This window comes from Cygnus olor, chromosome 12, assembly GCF_009769625.2.
Source record: "Cygnus olor isolate bCygOlo1 chromosome 12, bCygOlo1.pri.v2, whole genome shotgun sequence".
In the NCBI taxonomy this organism is placed as follows: domain Eukaryota; kingdom Metazoa; phylum Chordata; class Aves; order Anseriformes; family Anatidae; genus Cygnus; species Cygnus olor.
Genome location: NC_049180.1, coordinates 14,159,804 through 14,175,187, shown reverse-complemented (window position 1 = coordinate 14,175,187; position 15,384 = coordinate 14,159,804). Strand labels below are relative to the sequence as shown.

The following is a 15,384-nucleotide window of genomic DNA, read 5'->3' as shown; positions in this document are numbered from 1 at the left end:
AGAACTCGTTAGCAAAAGACAAAATGAGCAACTGGGAACTATCCAGGTTCAGAAAGCTCACATCTTTTACCTTTCTGGGTTTTTGATCTCTTCAGTTACAAAATTGAGCGTATCCCAACCAGAGTAAGAGAACAATGCAGAATAGAGTGCAAGGGAAATGTCCCCGATATCAAAAGAGGATCCTTCAAAAGAGTTTTCAAAGTGCGATGAATATCCTGTATGGGGAGGAGATACAATGAAATACAGGAAAATAAAATAGAGCAAGTAATTCTTTTCAGTGTGACGCACAAACACAAAGACTCAGAAGCCCTAAATCCTACAAAGCTGCTTATTAATCCTGTTTTCTGTTTCTGCTCTGTGTTTCAGCCATGACAATAAGCACAGTACTTAAACTACTAGAAGGTACGCTCTCTGTATGATACTGATCTAACTAAACACCTTTGTGCCCATTATGGCACAAAAATTCAGGAACATTAAATTCAGACTGAGCTACAAACAGCTGGCAGCGACTATACTCAGGCTAAGGGTGGTTTTGAGTAACATTCATAAAATAATCCATTCATTCCTGCTATATATCCTTCTAAATTTTCAATCATTTAGCTTATGCGTAGAAAAAAGATTATAGTGGATTTTAGATAACTATGACTAAATACATATAAAAGCAGATATCTAAGTTTTAGCTACTGAAAACAGACAGTAAACAGAGCATAAAGTATTGTTGAGATTAAATTTTGCCAAGCTAGGAGGAAAAGTGTATTTTCTGCACCAGTATTTGTGAGAATGTATGTTATCTTCTGACTATCAGCAAGTCAATCTGTTGACTTCCAGCAGGTCAAAACACACTCATTGTGGCAGTTTTATACATTCAGTTTATTTTACATAATAAGGTGACTTATTAAGCAATTTGAAAATGTGCCCTACGCTATGCATCCTGAAATGCTTAGACTTCATCAAAGCTGAACAGGCAAGTATTTGAGGCCTCTAGCCTATCTTTTCATCTTTCTCTTCCCTGCTTTTTATCCTAAGTGGACATTGCTATTCCCTTGGTGCAGATGTAGGCAGAGTAACTGTTGAGTCAGGAACACAGAATGGTGACACTGTCAAGGAAGTAGGTAGGGAACAAGCTCAGTATCTAGAAAACAAGAGATGGGGCAGACATGCTGAGGGATGAACACTGGCAAGGTGCTCACGTATGCATGTTCTTGTTCCATTCACAGTAATTACTTTGTTTGTGGACTTTCAACAATAACTGCTTAGAGCAAAGGACACAAACTGCCAGATAGACAGGAAAAAAAAAATGTGGCAGCTTTGAAAGCAGAATAATTTTTATTTTTAAGCTAGCACACCAATAAATCCTCCCCAAAGGAAAGGGTAAGAATAAAACTTAGTTCAGAACTCTTCTCCTTGAACATGAAGGCACAATGCCTAACACACATGCAAAATCCTCAAAGACAGCAACTTCCTAATTCTCAAAAGCTGTAACAGAGCTCAGGATTTGAGGGGGAAGAAAAAAAAAAAGGGGGTGGGGGGCTGCTCCTGTTACACAAATCTGCTTACACCTTCTTAAAAATCTATTTTGACTTTAGGTTCAATCACTTTCAGACCTGCACAAAATTCATTTTGCAAAAACAACGCTCAGTTGACTTTAGAGATTTCTTTCACAGGAATTTACAGCTTTCTCCTCACATACCTTATTTTGCTAGCACTGTGCTTTGCTGCTTTCATTTCCTTTATTATTCCATACTCTGGGCAGTAAATTGCACAACATGGCTGAGCAATCACTTTTCTTTTACTTAGCTCAAAGTCAACTGAGATAGGATAGCTACCCGTGATATAAAATCAGGATAATACTTAGCATTAATGGTTTCATAGTGGCTGTATTATGCTTGTACTGAGACATTTGATAACACATATAAAGAGGTGTTTTACAGTCTCTAGACCACTCTTTCAGTTTAACTGATAAGTACAAACCTTTGTTTTACGTTTAGATGCTTACCCTGGCATATTTTAACAAGTCCAGTTACGATGATGGCAATAAGAGCAGCAACTTTAGCATAAGTAAATATATCCTGCACCCGTGTTCCCCATTTAACGTAGGCACAGTTTATAAATGTTAGAAGACCTAGAGGGAAGGTGGGGAGGGGTGGAAAAGAAAAAAAGAGAAAAATTAGAAGACAATTGGAACAATATTCAATTTAATTCATTATTTCAGAGATTTTCAATGATAACCCTAACACACACTTACCTGTTACACTAATACTTCGGTTAACCTAAGCAGTGTAACAGTATGCTGGTACTGAAAACTGGTTCAAACAAAACAGCAGGAAATTGATATTCTAAAGGCTCATAATGCATACCGTTTCAAAAGAGGGAAGGAACGACCTTCCCCACATCAATGGTCCCCTGGTTACAAGAACATTTTCTCACGTTACCCCTGAACAGATGCATTCTGCAGCTATACCAAAGCTAAAGAAACTATTACATGAAACTATTAGCTTCAATTTACCAATACTGTTCTGCTAAATGGAAGATTATCCAGAAATTCCTTTAGGTAAACATTTTAAATAGTGCTTTAAAAGTTTTTTTCCTCTTCCTTGTTAGTCTGGGGATCAGTTCAACATCCACAGATGATTTAAAATACTGCATAAGGTCCCAAACAATCCATTATTCTTTTCCAGTTCGGTTATACTGTATTAACAGGTGAGGCTAGAACGGATCTGACCAGACAACGTGGTCTATAACTAACGCAACATTACGGCAGGGGTTTGTAACTAGATGTTCCTTAAATTTCAACCCAAACCATGCTAGGATTCTATGATTTTTAAAAATTTGTGGTAAGTAACGTGTATTCAAAGTACATTCCTCCCTCTGGCCCCAAATAGATCAGTGTCAGACCTATTTCACAAGACTGAAATGGGAACTGAAGGGAGACTACCAGATTTCACAAGCATTTGCCTAACAGGGGCTGACTAAACTTACTCACACGATCAACTTCCCCTAGAAAGACTTTTCAAGCCACTGTTCAAATACATTGTTCCTGTGGCTCTCAACACTTTGCATTATCAAGTGGAGAGGCAGCCAGACAACCTTTGCCAGTACTCAAATGCTGAATATTCAACATGATTCAGTACCTTCAGTGTCATTTATTCTATAAAACACTTAGTGAAGGAATATTTCTCTTATCCAGATTATCATTACAGTATTGATTTCAACCCCAAAGCTTAACTATTTTCTCCAATTCTCAATGCTTCCACTAGCTAGTAAAAGTGTGGTTATCTTCCACTGTAGTTTTCATTTCTGTACAAGTTTCTTGTACTATGCATTATTAAAATGCATACACGTAAAAATTCAACTTGAGTAAGAAAATATTAGCAAATCAAAATTAAATGAAGAGACGTGATAAATTATTTTCTCTCCCATAATCCAAGAAAAATGTGATACTATTAAGATACAAATGCACTTAGCACAGTTACCAAAAAGAAGAGTAATTGTTTAAAAGATAACAAAAGGAAGGTAATGATCTCATTACTGCTACTAGCATACTAGAAAATCTGGCCAAGTGGAACCGCTGAACAAGATTCCACAGACCTTGGCAAGATGAGGCGAAAAAAAACAGTTGTATCAAATTTCCAAAGTCAGGACTGCCAGCTCCCAAAGAACCCTCGGTAAAAAAACAACTCTGCTTGGTCTCTGCTGTTCAGTGGTAATGATCGGTATTATCCACGGAGTAGCTGCTCACAGGGTGTATCTGAACATTAAAATAATTTTAAGCAACTTTCAATTGGGAGCAACTGTTATTAACTCTTACTTGATTGAGTTAGGGTTTGGTCTCCAGGTGAAATGCTACGCTGTCTCTGATATCTTTAAATATGAAATCAACAAAAGAAAACAATCAAGAATCTGAACAAGCGAAATCCTCTTACTAAAATTATACTTTCATGTTTCCCTCAATTTTTAAAAATATCAAATTAAAAGATAAATTTAATATTACTCCTCAAAAATTACGTAATTTAGCTTTTTAAAGTTGCTGAGAACTGCCAAGTTTAGGTCTGCAGTGCCAGGTGCCACCCCTGTTTCCAAAATGAATGACAAAGCAGTGCTGTGTAACACTAAGATGGATCTCACATGAGATCTAGTATTATTACCACAGTTAAAAACAAAAAGCCAATACCACAACAACTCTGGGTTTGGTATATAAGCTATACCTAACCAGTGTTCAGGCTTCCATTCCCAGCAACTTCATTAATAACGTTTTAACCTTATCCATGGGTAAGGACTGACGCAGCCCTGCCAGGGAGAAGCATAGGCTTTAGCAGCAACAGCTACATGAAGTTGAAGAGCAGGGGTGATTCTCAGCACTGAAGCCTAAAGAGGGCAGAACAGGCATTTAAACCACAAAACAAACTGTTGAAGTCAGTCTTTCATCCCCATGGCAGTGACCTTGCCTCCACTTAGAAAAAAAAAAAAGTGCTAAATTTCCTCTATTAGCAACAAACCTGTGCCAGGACACCTTGGGTCAGTATCTGGCTGAGGAATGTGAACATGATGTTACAGGTCCCTCATTTCTGCCCTGAAGCTGTCACAACAAAATGTGGTCCACATTTGGGACGGGGGGAGGAGAGGAAAGGAGCAGAGCTGAGTAAGCTCACAGATATTTTTGGAAGAAGTCTGTGATTATTCTTCCCACTACTTGGACCCTTTTGCCCACATTAGCACTTTCCCAACAATAACAAATTAATCCACAAAAGCTGAAAGGGGAGCTATAGTGTTTACAACTAATTATAGAGGTCAAATATTTGAAGCACACACAGACAACTGCACAAGGGACATTACAGCTACTTTACAGGCTCCCTGTTGCCTCAAAAAGGATCCAGGTAGGAACAGCACATCACCCTTCTGTAGCATGTTGATGGAAGTAAGAAAACTCAAGTGCCCTATTAGCTTTATGATAAGAACTCCTCAAGTTGACAATGTGGGCAGGCTCCACAGCACATGGCGAGACTGCACAGTACCTGACAAAGGATTGCCACGTAGACTTGCTGAAAGATATTTTTGACTGTGTACTGGGAATGAAAAATACGTACAGAAACACTCTCAATAGAAATACCTAAAATTAAGACACACAGAGCACAAACATAGAATTTAATTTTTTCAGTGCAGAACAGTCCTGATTTGAAGCACGTGGACAGTTTGATGTTGTTCCTCTGTACTGACTGCCCAAGGAGCTATCTGATCACAAACATTTCAGTGTTTTGTATGCACACAAAATTTCCTCCTCAAAACTCTTCACAACAGATACAGCTTCTTGGTGCTACTGTTAATCACAAGCATGAAGAATAACCTTGACCTAATGATCTCCTGAAACCCTACCAGAGTAATTACTTAAGCATGTCTACATTGAGTAGTTATTGAAAAATAAGTTACAGCAGAATTCATAGCATAAGAGCTATTCAGCCACAACTCTTAGAGCACACCAAGAGTACTTTGGGGTTTGATTTAACCTACCTCTCTGAAGGAAAACAAACTTTTTTCTTTGTTTTTCTCATGTTAAGTCAACTTGGAATTCCGAGTTAAACACTGTTATGCTTCTGAATGAGAAAATGTCAATTCACAGACTAATACTTTTAAATTATTCGTCGACTGGAAATTGTTGTTTTCCTTACCGTAACTCAAATTGTTTCAGTATGTAACAACTCAGGGATTTGGTAGGATTTGCTTTAATAAAGCTCAACTGTAGATAAAAAAAATAGCATAGTAAGTTTCAAGAAATACTTACATTCACAAGCAGCTGCTATGAGCCGACAAGCAATGTATGGAGGATCACAAGATGGGAAGAAAGGTTGAACTATGTAGTTAGCAAAGGTGATTGCAATAACCGCCTGGCTCGTTGGCTCAACAATTAGGAGTGAGGTCCACAAACGAATAAAAGCAATGAAGCTCCCAAAAGACTCCAAGATGTACGCGTAGCTCGCTCCTGACTTTGTAATAGTGGTTCCAAGTTCAGCATAGCAGAGAGCTCCGAAGACTGAAAAGATCCCTCCAATTGCCCAAATTACTAGAGACAATCCATAAGATTTGCTGTAGATGAGAACTCCTTTGGGAGAGACAAAAATACCTGAACCAATCATGTTGCCTACTATAAGGCTTATCCCATTTAGCAGAGATATTTCTTTCTTCAATTGCATTGTATTTTGGTTTCCATCCTGCATTTCAGAGTTGTCATTGGGATCGATCTTGTCTGATTTATTGATGGGGCTGTATTCAGCCAGTGAGCTATGAGACTTAGCACAATCTGTCCTTTCTCCCATTGTGAAAAGGCTGTGAATTCTCCACGACTCCAAATCACAATCTAAAACAAAACAGAGAGCTGAAATCATTATAAACATTTTTATCCTATAACTTTCTCATCAAGGCTTCTTTCCACCTTTTCACCCTATGTGAAACTCCCTTTTATTATTTCATGTGTTTTTACACAAAGGGAAATCCATGCATAGTTAAAGCAAATAAATGAAAAAAAAAACAATATACAGGCAGCAAGACACAAATTCCAGTATAACTTAAACAAAGAAAGGAATTTCTGCCTTTCAGAAAAACAGTGAGGGAAAAAGTAGGAAGAACAGAATCGGGGACCTGCAAGGTTGATATGGAAGAAAGAACCGACAGAACCAAAATGAGGTAACATAAAAGAGAAAAAGCATTTTAAGACCAAGCTGGAAGTTTGAAGCATGAACACAGGTTTACTGCAGTACTAACAATCTAATCAAATCATTATACCTCCACGGGTAAGTTATGAATGATCTGGTAACAGGACTGCATGTTCTATTAACACACTGTGGACTGTTAACCAAGGGCAATACAAAGACATACTTTGTCCCCTTCATCTAACTGCTGATTTATATTTCGTAATACAGTTTGATTTCCCACCCATCTCCTCCAAGAAACTGTTCCCATTTCCCACTGCCTCATTTCTTGGCATTATCTAAGAGTGCAAGCTGTCCATGAAAACACAGTAGTTCCAGTCCAAATTCCCCCACTAGTGACTGTATTTAGGAGTACCTAAGAGAACAGAAACAAAACAAACATTCTCCTTTGCTTTGGAATTGACTTTTTGGAAAAGAACCACCTTCTTCTCAAGGCTCCAGGAAATTCTCCCATGCCTCTCAAAAGCAAGTTACTGCTAATAACATTTACAAGAATAAACTGATAATTAGCAGTAATTCTGGATGAGGCACATTATATAGTGTATACTATTATATAGTGTTTATTATTATATATCAAATAAGAAATCTATTCACAGAGCAGTCTTATATGGAAACCAACCTAAACTGCAAACTCATTAAACCTCCAGTGTATGCTTCAGCCATTTATAATAGAACAGTATGCAATTAATGTATCTCTGCATCTAGTAACATACAAACACAAAAAGTTTTGCTCATGCAGTTAGAGGAACACCCTTCTGGAGGGAAAACTTAATAATCATACTCCTCCTTTATTAATTAGCCGACATCCGTATACTGCAGTATAGGAAACCTGGCTTGACATTGCCTAACTTCAATAGTTTTAAATATCTTGAAAGGATAAAGGTTATTTTCAACAAATAGAAAAGTAACTTCTACAGAGATGGCACACAAATCATTTACTGAACCATATTACATCATCTATCTCTAACTCCTATCAATGTTTTAGCTTTTTTCATACTGAAATAGAGACTGTGTTCTTTTAAATAATGTAAAATGAGATCCTCAATCCATTTAGCTGAATGCCTTCTGATTTATTTTCCCCTCAGTATTTCAGAAAAAACACACTCTAAAGATGTTTACTAAGTATGTATTTTATCAAGTTTATACATGAGCCAACATCTTATCTCGTGTCGTATCCCATGCCCTCAAATTTCACACTTTTAGTTGGACTAAAACTTTCCAACTTTCTAGAAACTGCTGTTTCTGAACTTAACTGGAGTGCTATAATGAGGCATCTCCACCTGAATTAAACTAACTAGCAGAGAGGGATCCACACAGTTTTCACAGATGAGCGTGCCCCAAACTGCACGGAAAAATGAAAGCAAGTTCAGCTCCCCAGTTGTTGCCGGTCCTCCTTGTTATTTACTCTTCTACTTGGTTACTCTCCATACCTACCCACCTACCTTCCACCGCTTCCGCCAAACACATTCGCAACCACAGACTGATTGTTTTTCTGTTACTGGTGTAACAGTTAAGCCTTCAAAAAGCCATGTGGCCTGTAAACTCGTGAGATTATTTGGTTTGCTTTAAAAGAAAAGGTTCAGTTGTAACTGTGTAACGCAGAATATTAATATCATAACCAAATACAAATCTGACTCAATCATCAGAAAGTATAAATGTGTAAAACAGCAAGACGAGTAATCAAAGCGGGTGTCTTGATGACTAACTTGACCAGAAGTAGATTTAACAAGCACTTGTCACCAGCAAAAACAGCATTTCACTTGAGGCTTTTCATTTCTGCTTTGACTCACACAGGACACTAGCTGCAAATGTATTCCCGAAGGCGAATCACTGGAGAAATCCTGGTGGGAAAAATAAGAGTACTATAGCTATTGTTACAGTATCTGACTGCTATTTTGAAAATATTCCAGTCATCACCAAGCTATCCAGCTAGAGAATAAAATCAAGTATTATATCAGTGAGTCAATTCTTAACATAAAATCTCATTTTGGTGATAAGTGCACAGCTTTATGGTTTCTTACACCACATACCCTAATCATCACTCTCATAACTTCCCGGAACACCTTTCATGGTACAACTTGTTCAGGAGCACAAACACTACTCTGAATTCTCAGGCATTCTGAAGATTTGATTCAAATGCGTCCATCTCTATTAGCAGCACATGACTGCAGTTCTATACAGTTTTGTTACTGATGACCTTGACAGTTGTTTGTCCTATTTTACCCTACCCATGAAGGAGCAACCACAACATCCTCCCAGTTTAACATACTTTTCCCCTCAGTACTCTTTCTGTCTCTGAGTCTGCTTTTGTTATTCCCAGCTTTGGGTCTCTGCCAACAACAGCTCAGGTTTCATGAAGGTGTGCACAACAGCTCACTCAGGATTTGGCATTTCATTCTCTTCTCTAACCTTGCTTGTTTTAGTCTTAAAGCCTTCAGGGCAGGAATTGCTTATTTGCCTGAGTCACGTGTCTTATTGCACTACCTCTATGACAGAAACACAACTACTGGCAAGGTTGTTTTTTTTTTTTTTTTCTTCTACAAATACTTCACTTAACTGGAACTAAAACCACCAAAAAGGAAGAGAGAGGGCAGAAAAGACTGGAGAAAACTGAAGTAACATCAAGAATAGAAACTTTAAAAACAACTACATAAAAAATTGAATCCATGATTCTGGCACAAGGCCGTTGGTTTTGTGCAAACAGAAGATAGGCTTGGGGCTTGGAAGTGAAGAACCAGTGAGGAATAGCATAATATCTTCTAACATGCAACAATTCTGAAATATTCCAGCTAGAAACAGTTAGAACTCTAATGCTGCCAAAGCCCTGCCATAGGACTGCTAAGGCTAATGCGGGCTTATGACTTCACACAAGCTAACGTGTGTTTCCTCATCACTCACCCTTGTGCAATACAAAGTCTTAACCTCTTGTTTTTGCTGATGGTTGCAGCTGTGAGGAATCTTTTTGCTGATACGCATACGATTTCTACTGGAATGACACTGCTGTTCATATAGACAGCTTCAGTACAAAACCAGGACAGAGTGACTCAGGTCACTCTGTCCTGAACTAAGATCACTTCATTGTCTCACCAAAAATATAAATTCTGATAAGGTCTACCACACATTGCCCCCTTACCAAAGGAACTAATGAAAGTTAACGTGCGCTTATAATGAAATACTAACACTGCATTACAAGGCGGCCTTCCTTTAAGAAGGGGGAAGGAGGAAGATCCCCTCTCTCCCCCTCAGCAAGGACAGCAGCTGGTCTGGCATTTGTTCAGCAGGGACTGAACCTGCGAGCCGATGTCAGATACCAAATACTCACATACAATACCTGCTCATTAGCAGAGACTTCCAGTATTCCTGCCTCTGTCTTCTGCAGTAGTCTTGACTGCATGCAGTAACCCTTGTTATAACACAGCTTTACATAAATACTTTGACTATTCACTTATCCCAGCTGTAAAACTTCTGTTTCTTAACACGATTGGTCCTTTAGGTAAGAGTCAAGACTGCCCTACACAGGCAAACAGCATAAATGTGTTCAGGGAGTTAAGCACCAACAGAGCAAAGGTTGTAAGTCCCAGAAATGCCTATTCTTTGCAGTGTACGTATTTAGGCACCTCATAGTCTAACCATTTAAATGGGAAAGGTTTAGTCTGTCTAGTATGGCTCTTGTTTCTGGTGAGAGAAAAATCACTTCCCTGTCACACATGGTTAGCACACAGGAAGCCCTTGCACCAAAAGCAGTTCCCAATGTAAAGATTTAACCTGTTCAGCCAAGTCCTACTTGCTCCCATATGCAAACCATCTTTAGCACTGTAAAAAACAGCATAAACCTTCGATCAAATAGAACTGCCTGTAACATCCATTTATAAGAAAGGTTTAAGTGTGTTTATCATGTGAATATGACAACAGATATGAAAGAGAAGTTTCTAGGTCAATCATTCACTTAACAGTGTATCAGTGATGGCAGTAAGTCCTGACTATACGCACGTGGGACACACCTGCACAGGAAAAGTTCAGCAACACTGCACACATGTTCTGACAAATCCTGAAAAAGGCTTCGAACATTAAATGAGGAAAAGACTTACAACCTGCTCACAAGCAGGTATCCTTGTACAACATCTTAGCAACTTTTCAAAATTTACTGAAGTACTACTAATCCCAGTCAAATCCACCTCAGTAATAGATTTTAAGCGAAGTTACTTTGAAGGCAGGGAACTGTGCTAGCTACAAGTGGAAAATAACATGCCACTATATCCCTCACACTTCTAGTTTATTTTATATTTCCAAGGGAAAAATTAGAAATAAGCTTACAAGTAGGGACTTTCTGGTAGACTGTCTTCAGACAGAAGTGAGCACTCAAGGCAGCTACAGCTGGAAAAAGATCTGGAGAAACACGTAAAATCAGCCCCAGGTAAAGCCAGGCCATGATAGAGTCTGTTTGAATAATTTACCTGATTTTATGGTGGTGCACAAAAGTGGGAAAAACGGGGAAGGTAAAGTCAGATGGCACACAGCTACATATCTCTATACACACACACACACACACTTTAGCTGTAACTTAGTCACCTAAGGCACTTCTTAATGCACACCTTAACGCACTTCTCTTCAAAAATAATAATAATCACACAAACAATCAAACCCAGTACCTCACACATGCTTGCCCGGGGGCATTACACTATGACACCTAAGTTCCTGTGGCGGTTGGCTGCAGAGCAGCCATTATCACATGTGCCTGTCCCAAAAACACCCTATTCTGACCCAACCTGAGCTCCGAGCCCGGTGTTTGCCTGCAGGCAGGCGAAATAAAACAAATAAAACCAACTCGAGGCTCGGCAAAGCCACCCCGGGGGCAGCCCACGGGCGGCGTGACAAGCCCGGCTCGGGGCCGCTTCGTCCTGGTCGCTCCTTCCTTCCCCAGTGGTTGTTTTTTTTTGATAAAATAAGACAAATTCAGGCTTTTTTTTTTTTTTTCGCGGCCACGCGCCTCAGGGCAAAGGCGCCTCATGACAGAGGCGCCGGCCGGCTCCGGAACCGGAGGCCGGGCGGAGCTGAGGGCACCCCTCACACACACACCCCTCAGGTGCTGCCGTTAAAAATAATAATAATTAATAATAATAAACACGGAACAACTTCCCACCACCACCACACACCTGCAGCCGGCCCCGGGTGCTGCCGGCGAGGCCCCCACCCTAACCGCGCTGCCTCCCAAGGCGGGAGGGAGCCGGCGCCTCCCCACCGTGCCTACCCCGGGGGTCTCCCGGCACGTCCCCCGCCGGCTCCGGGTGGCTGTAGCGGTGCGGCTGCTCCCGTTACCTCCTCTCCTGCCGGCCCCGCTGCGGCTTGCCCCGGGGATGCTCACTCCTTGCCACACTCCGCTTGATGGCGGCCGCTCCGCCCCGCGGCCCCGCGCCCTCCGCCGCCGCCGCCTTCCTCCCCTCCCCGGCAGGAAACCGCGACTGCTTCCCTCCCTCCTCGCCTCGCCTCCCCTTCCCCGGGGGAGCCGCCCGAGGGCCCGGCGTCCCCGTCCGGGGTCGCTTCAGCGGTGCCGCGCCCTGCGGCTGAGGAGCGTGGCGAGCCTTCCTTGCCCCCGCGCGAAATGGGCGACGGCTTCTCCTTGCCGCGGGGCTGGGAGCCATCCTTCCTTCCCCTCAGGCGCAAGATGGAGAAGAGGTTTAGGGCTGACGGTGTGAAAGCGGTGCTTTTTGCAAACCCCCAGACTCGCTGGAGGAGCCTTGATCCTGCCGCCTCTCCCCTGGGGCAGGTGGAGGTGGGCCCGGGCCCGCCCCGCAGCCCCTGAGGGGAGCTGGGGCCACACAGCTCCCGAGGTAACACAGCACCGAGGCTCAATCTCGTGAGATTGACCCAAAATGAGGGGCCTGAGGCAGCCGAAGGTTTTAAACCTGGCATTAGTTCGGGGTACAGCTGCTACAAGCCATAGTGGATCTGGATATAAGAAGGAAAGCCTTAAAATGCTGCCATTTGCATGTTGGTGTCCTCAAGCGGAGCTCAGCCGCACCTAAAATTTGAAGTACATCTAGGTGAATCTCTCAAAATTGTCATTAAATAATGCTCCGCAGCTTCTGAAAATGACAGTAAGTAAGCGATTTGCCGTTTAGCAGACTTATCTGGGTTCGTGTAATGAAATATTTGCCTTCCTCTATCAGGTTAATAGTTTTAGCATGTCTGAGTCAGTGAACTCCAGGCTACTACCCCTTCCTGATGTCCTTCGCTGCCCCTTCAGCTGTTCCTTGCCAGGCAAGGAGAAGGTCAGTGCCTGAAAAGACAACAGGGCTCTGGAGACGTGATGGTCTTTGTCTCCTTCACAACAATCTCATTATCCTTCCCCCAGCCGATGATTATTATCTGCAGTCTCAAACAAATGAGTCAGAGGTAGACTTTTTCAGTAGAACATACTGGGATAAAAAGCATTCAGCCAAATAAAAATTACAAGGCTGTAAAAGGACTGGGAAAAGCAAACTATGTACTGTAATACCCATAAGCAGTAAATGCAATGGTGGAGTCCAGCTCAGTTACCATGAGGCTTACATTTCTAATTTCCATACTACTTCCTCTCAAGGCTTGCTTGTTTGACGGCTTGCTTGTTTTTTCTTTTTTTGTCACATAGATAATTAGCATACAAAGGCACTGCTGCCCTCTTATATCTCCAGATATTCATTACATTGTGTTTCAAGAGCAATGAACAAAGAAAATCTCTTCCTAGTTGGCTTTTTATGTGCACATATTGGCGAAAAGCTTCCTGGTTGCTACAGTAGACTTGATTTCCAAACTATACAGCACTATGGCAAAGCAAACTCTCATTTGCAGGTTGTAATCTGAAGGAGTTTGATAATCTTAACTCTTTCATTACCTTTGCTTCAACTCTTTGTTTGGCTTTTGTTGTTTTTTGGTCTTGTGCAAGTACATGTAGAGATAGCTACACTAAATGGATTACCTCCTAAACTACTGACAGCATTGTAAAGCAGCAAACAAAACCAGTCTGCCTTCTTCTGGAGTTTAACAGCCCTGATAAATGACTTATTTGTTTTCAATCCACTTACACAGAACTGATATAAAACAAAAAGTCATAGAAGCCATCCCTGGAACATAGCCGAAATTTGTACAATAAGAAACTTAATAATTACAGTTAGAAAGATAATATGACCCTGAAAGCAGTTCTTAGCTTTAAATAGTGTTTAGTCATTAATTACAAATATTGATAGTGCTCTATTTGTAATACTAACAATATCTTTCAGGTAGACATACTTGATGTCAGTCTTGCACATTAATCAAAAAATGAACTGTGAGAATGTAAAAGATGCAGCTGATTTCAATTGATGCTAGACTGCCTTTTAAAGCTCTCTCATAAATTGAATCTGCTGGAGACAACATTCATTCCTTCAGAAAATGGACTCATAAAGTGTCGGCTAATTAGAATGTTGCCTTTGCCTTAGGAACAAGAAATAGAAGGGAGCTGAAAAGACATAGAAAACAAATTATTAGACATTTGCTGGCAATATAGAGGATGACATTTTATTCTATAATCTTGAAAAAGATTTATTGGAAAACATGCCCATTCAGAGATTTCAAATTAGAACTACACCCTTTGAATTCTGAAAACTTGTAATACTGCAGAGGTTGGCATCAGAGACCTAAGAACATCATCGTAAGGGTAGACCAATGCAAGTACTCCTGAAGTGTTTACAAGCGACCAGAAGCAAACTTACAATAATCATAGAATGGCTTGGGTTGGAAGGGACCTTAAATATCATCAAATTCCAACCCCCCCATCACAGGCAGGGACACCTTCCACAGGTTGCTCAGAGCCCCATCCAACCTGACTGTAAACACCTCCAGGGATGGAGCATCCAAAGCCTCTCTGGGCAACCTGTTCCAATGCCTCATCACCCTTGAAATAAATAATTTCTTCCTTATATGTAATCTAAATCTACCTTATTTTAGCTTAAAGGCATTACTCCTTGTCCTATCACTAAACTCCTTGATAAAGAGTCCTCTCCAGCTTTCTTGTAGGCCCTCCTTAGGTACTGGAAGACTGCTATAATACCACTATAATCAAATAAATAAATATTTGATTATCCATTTTGGCAAAATAGGTTCATAATTTTATAAATTACTCCTTCAATGTTACTGTATAAGCCAAATGTAAGTCTGGACTCCTTACTTTATATGTCCTTCTCTTCTTGCTGCAGATTACATCTACAAACAATGTGCCTGATTCCTGATCCTCCATAAACGGCCTTTGGTAAGTTATATTGGTATGGATCTGTGCATTCTTTAAGTGCTAGCAGAGAAAACCTAAAAAAAAACAGCAACCAAACCTACTTTGTTTTCACTATGATTTTCATCTGATATCAGTTTATTCAAGATCACATCTCTTTCAGCTAGGGAGGACTAAGTCAAACAGGTTTTCTACGTCTGTGAGTTTTGCCATATCTGCTTTTTTTGTTTGACTAATATTGCCATTAAATCTGATGTAGGAAATGTTAATTCAATCCCCCCAAAAACTTGAAGAATGAACAGATTAAATATCCTTAAACAAACCAAAATTGAATTTGCATCAGACTAAAGAAAACCTAATTTACGGGATAATCATTAAATGGTTTTAGAACATGACAGAGCCAAGTTAAAAATTGCTGTTAAATCTAATTGATCTGAAGTCTGA

The 15,384-nt window shown here is 40.4% G+C and overlaps 1 protein-coding gene across 5 annotated transcripts in view; it reads right to left on the bottom strand.

The window, feature by feature from the left end:
* SLC7A6 (solute carrier family 7 member 6) overlaps positions 1–12,137 on the bottom strand; it is a 30,234-nt gene extending 18,097 nt beyond the window's left edge. The window contains exons 1-5 of one of the 5 annotated variants that reach the window (XM_040570800.1): positions 12,018–12,137; positions 11,016–11,087; positions 5,777–6,349; positions 1,997–2,122; positions 71–215 (exon numbers count right to left, since the gene is read on the bottom strand). In XM_040570800.1, coding sequence (XP_040426734.1) covers positions 71–215; positions 1,997–2,122; positions 5,777–6,308 — 803 coding nt within the window. In that variant the 5' untranslated portion in view covers positions 6,309–6,349; positions 11,016–11,087; positions 12,018–12,137. Of the gene's footprint in view, positions 1–70; positions 216–1,996; positions 2,123–5,776; positions 6,350–8,407; positions 8,538–11,015; positions 11,088–11,854 lie in introns of those variants that run through there. The other 4 variants (XM_040570799.1, XM_040570798.1, XM_040570802.1 and 1 more) reach the window with 4 other exon arrangements.
* Positions 12,138–15,384: the final 3,247 nt, after the last annotated feature.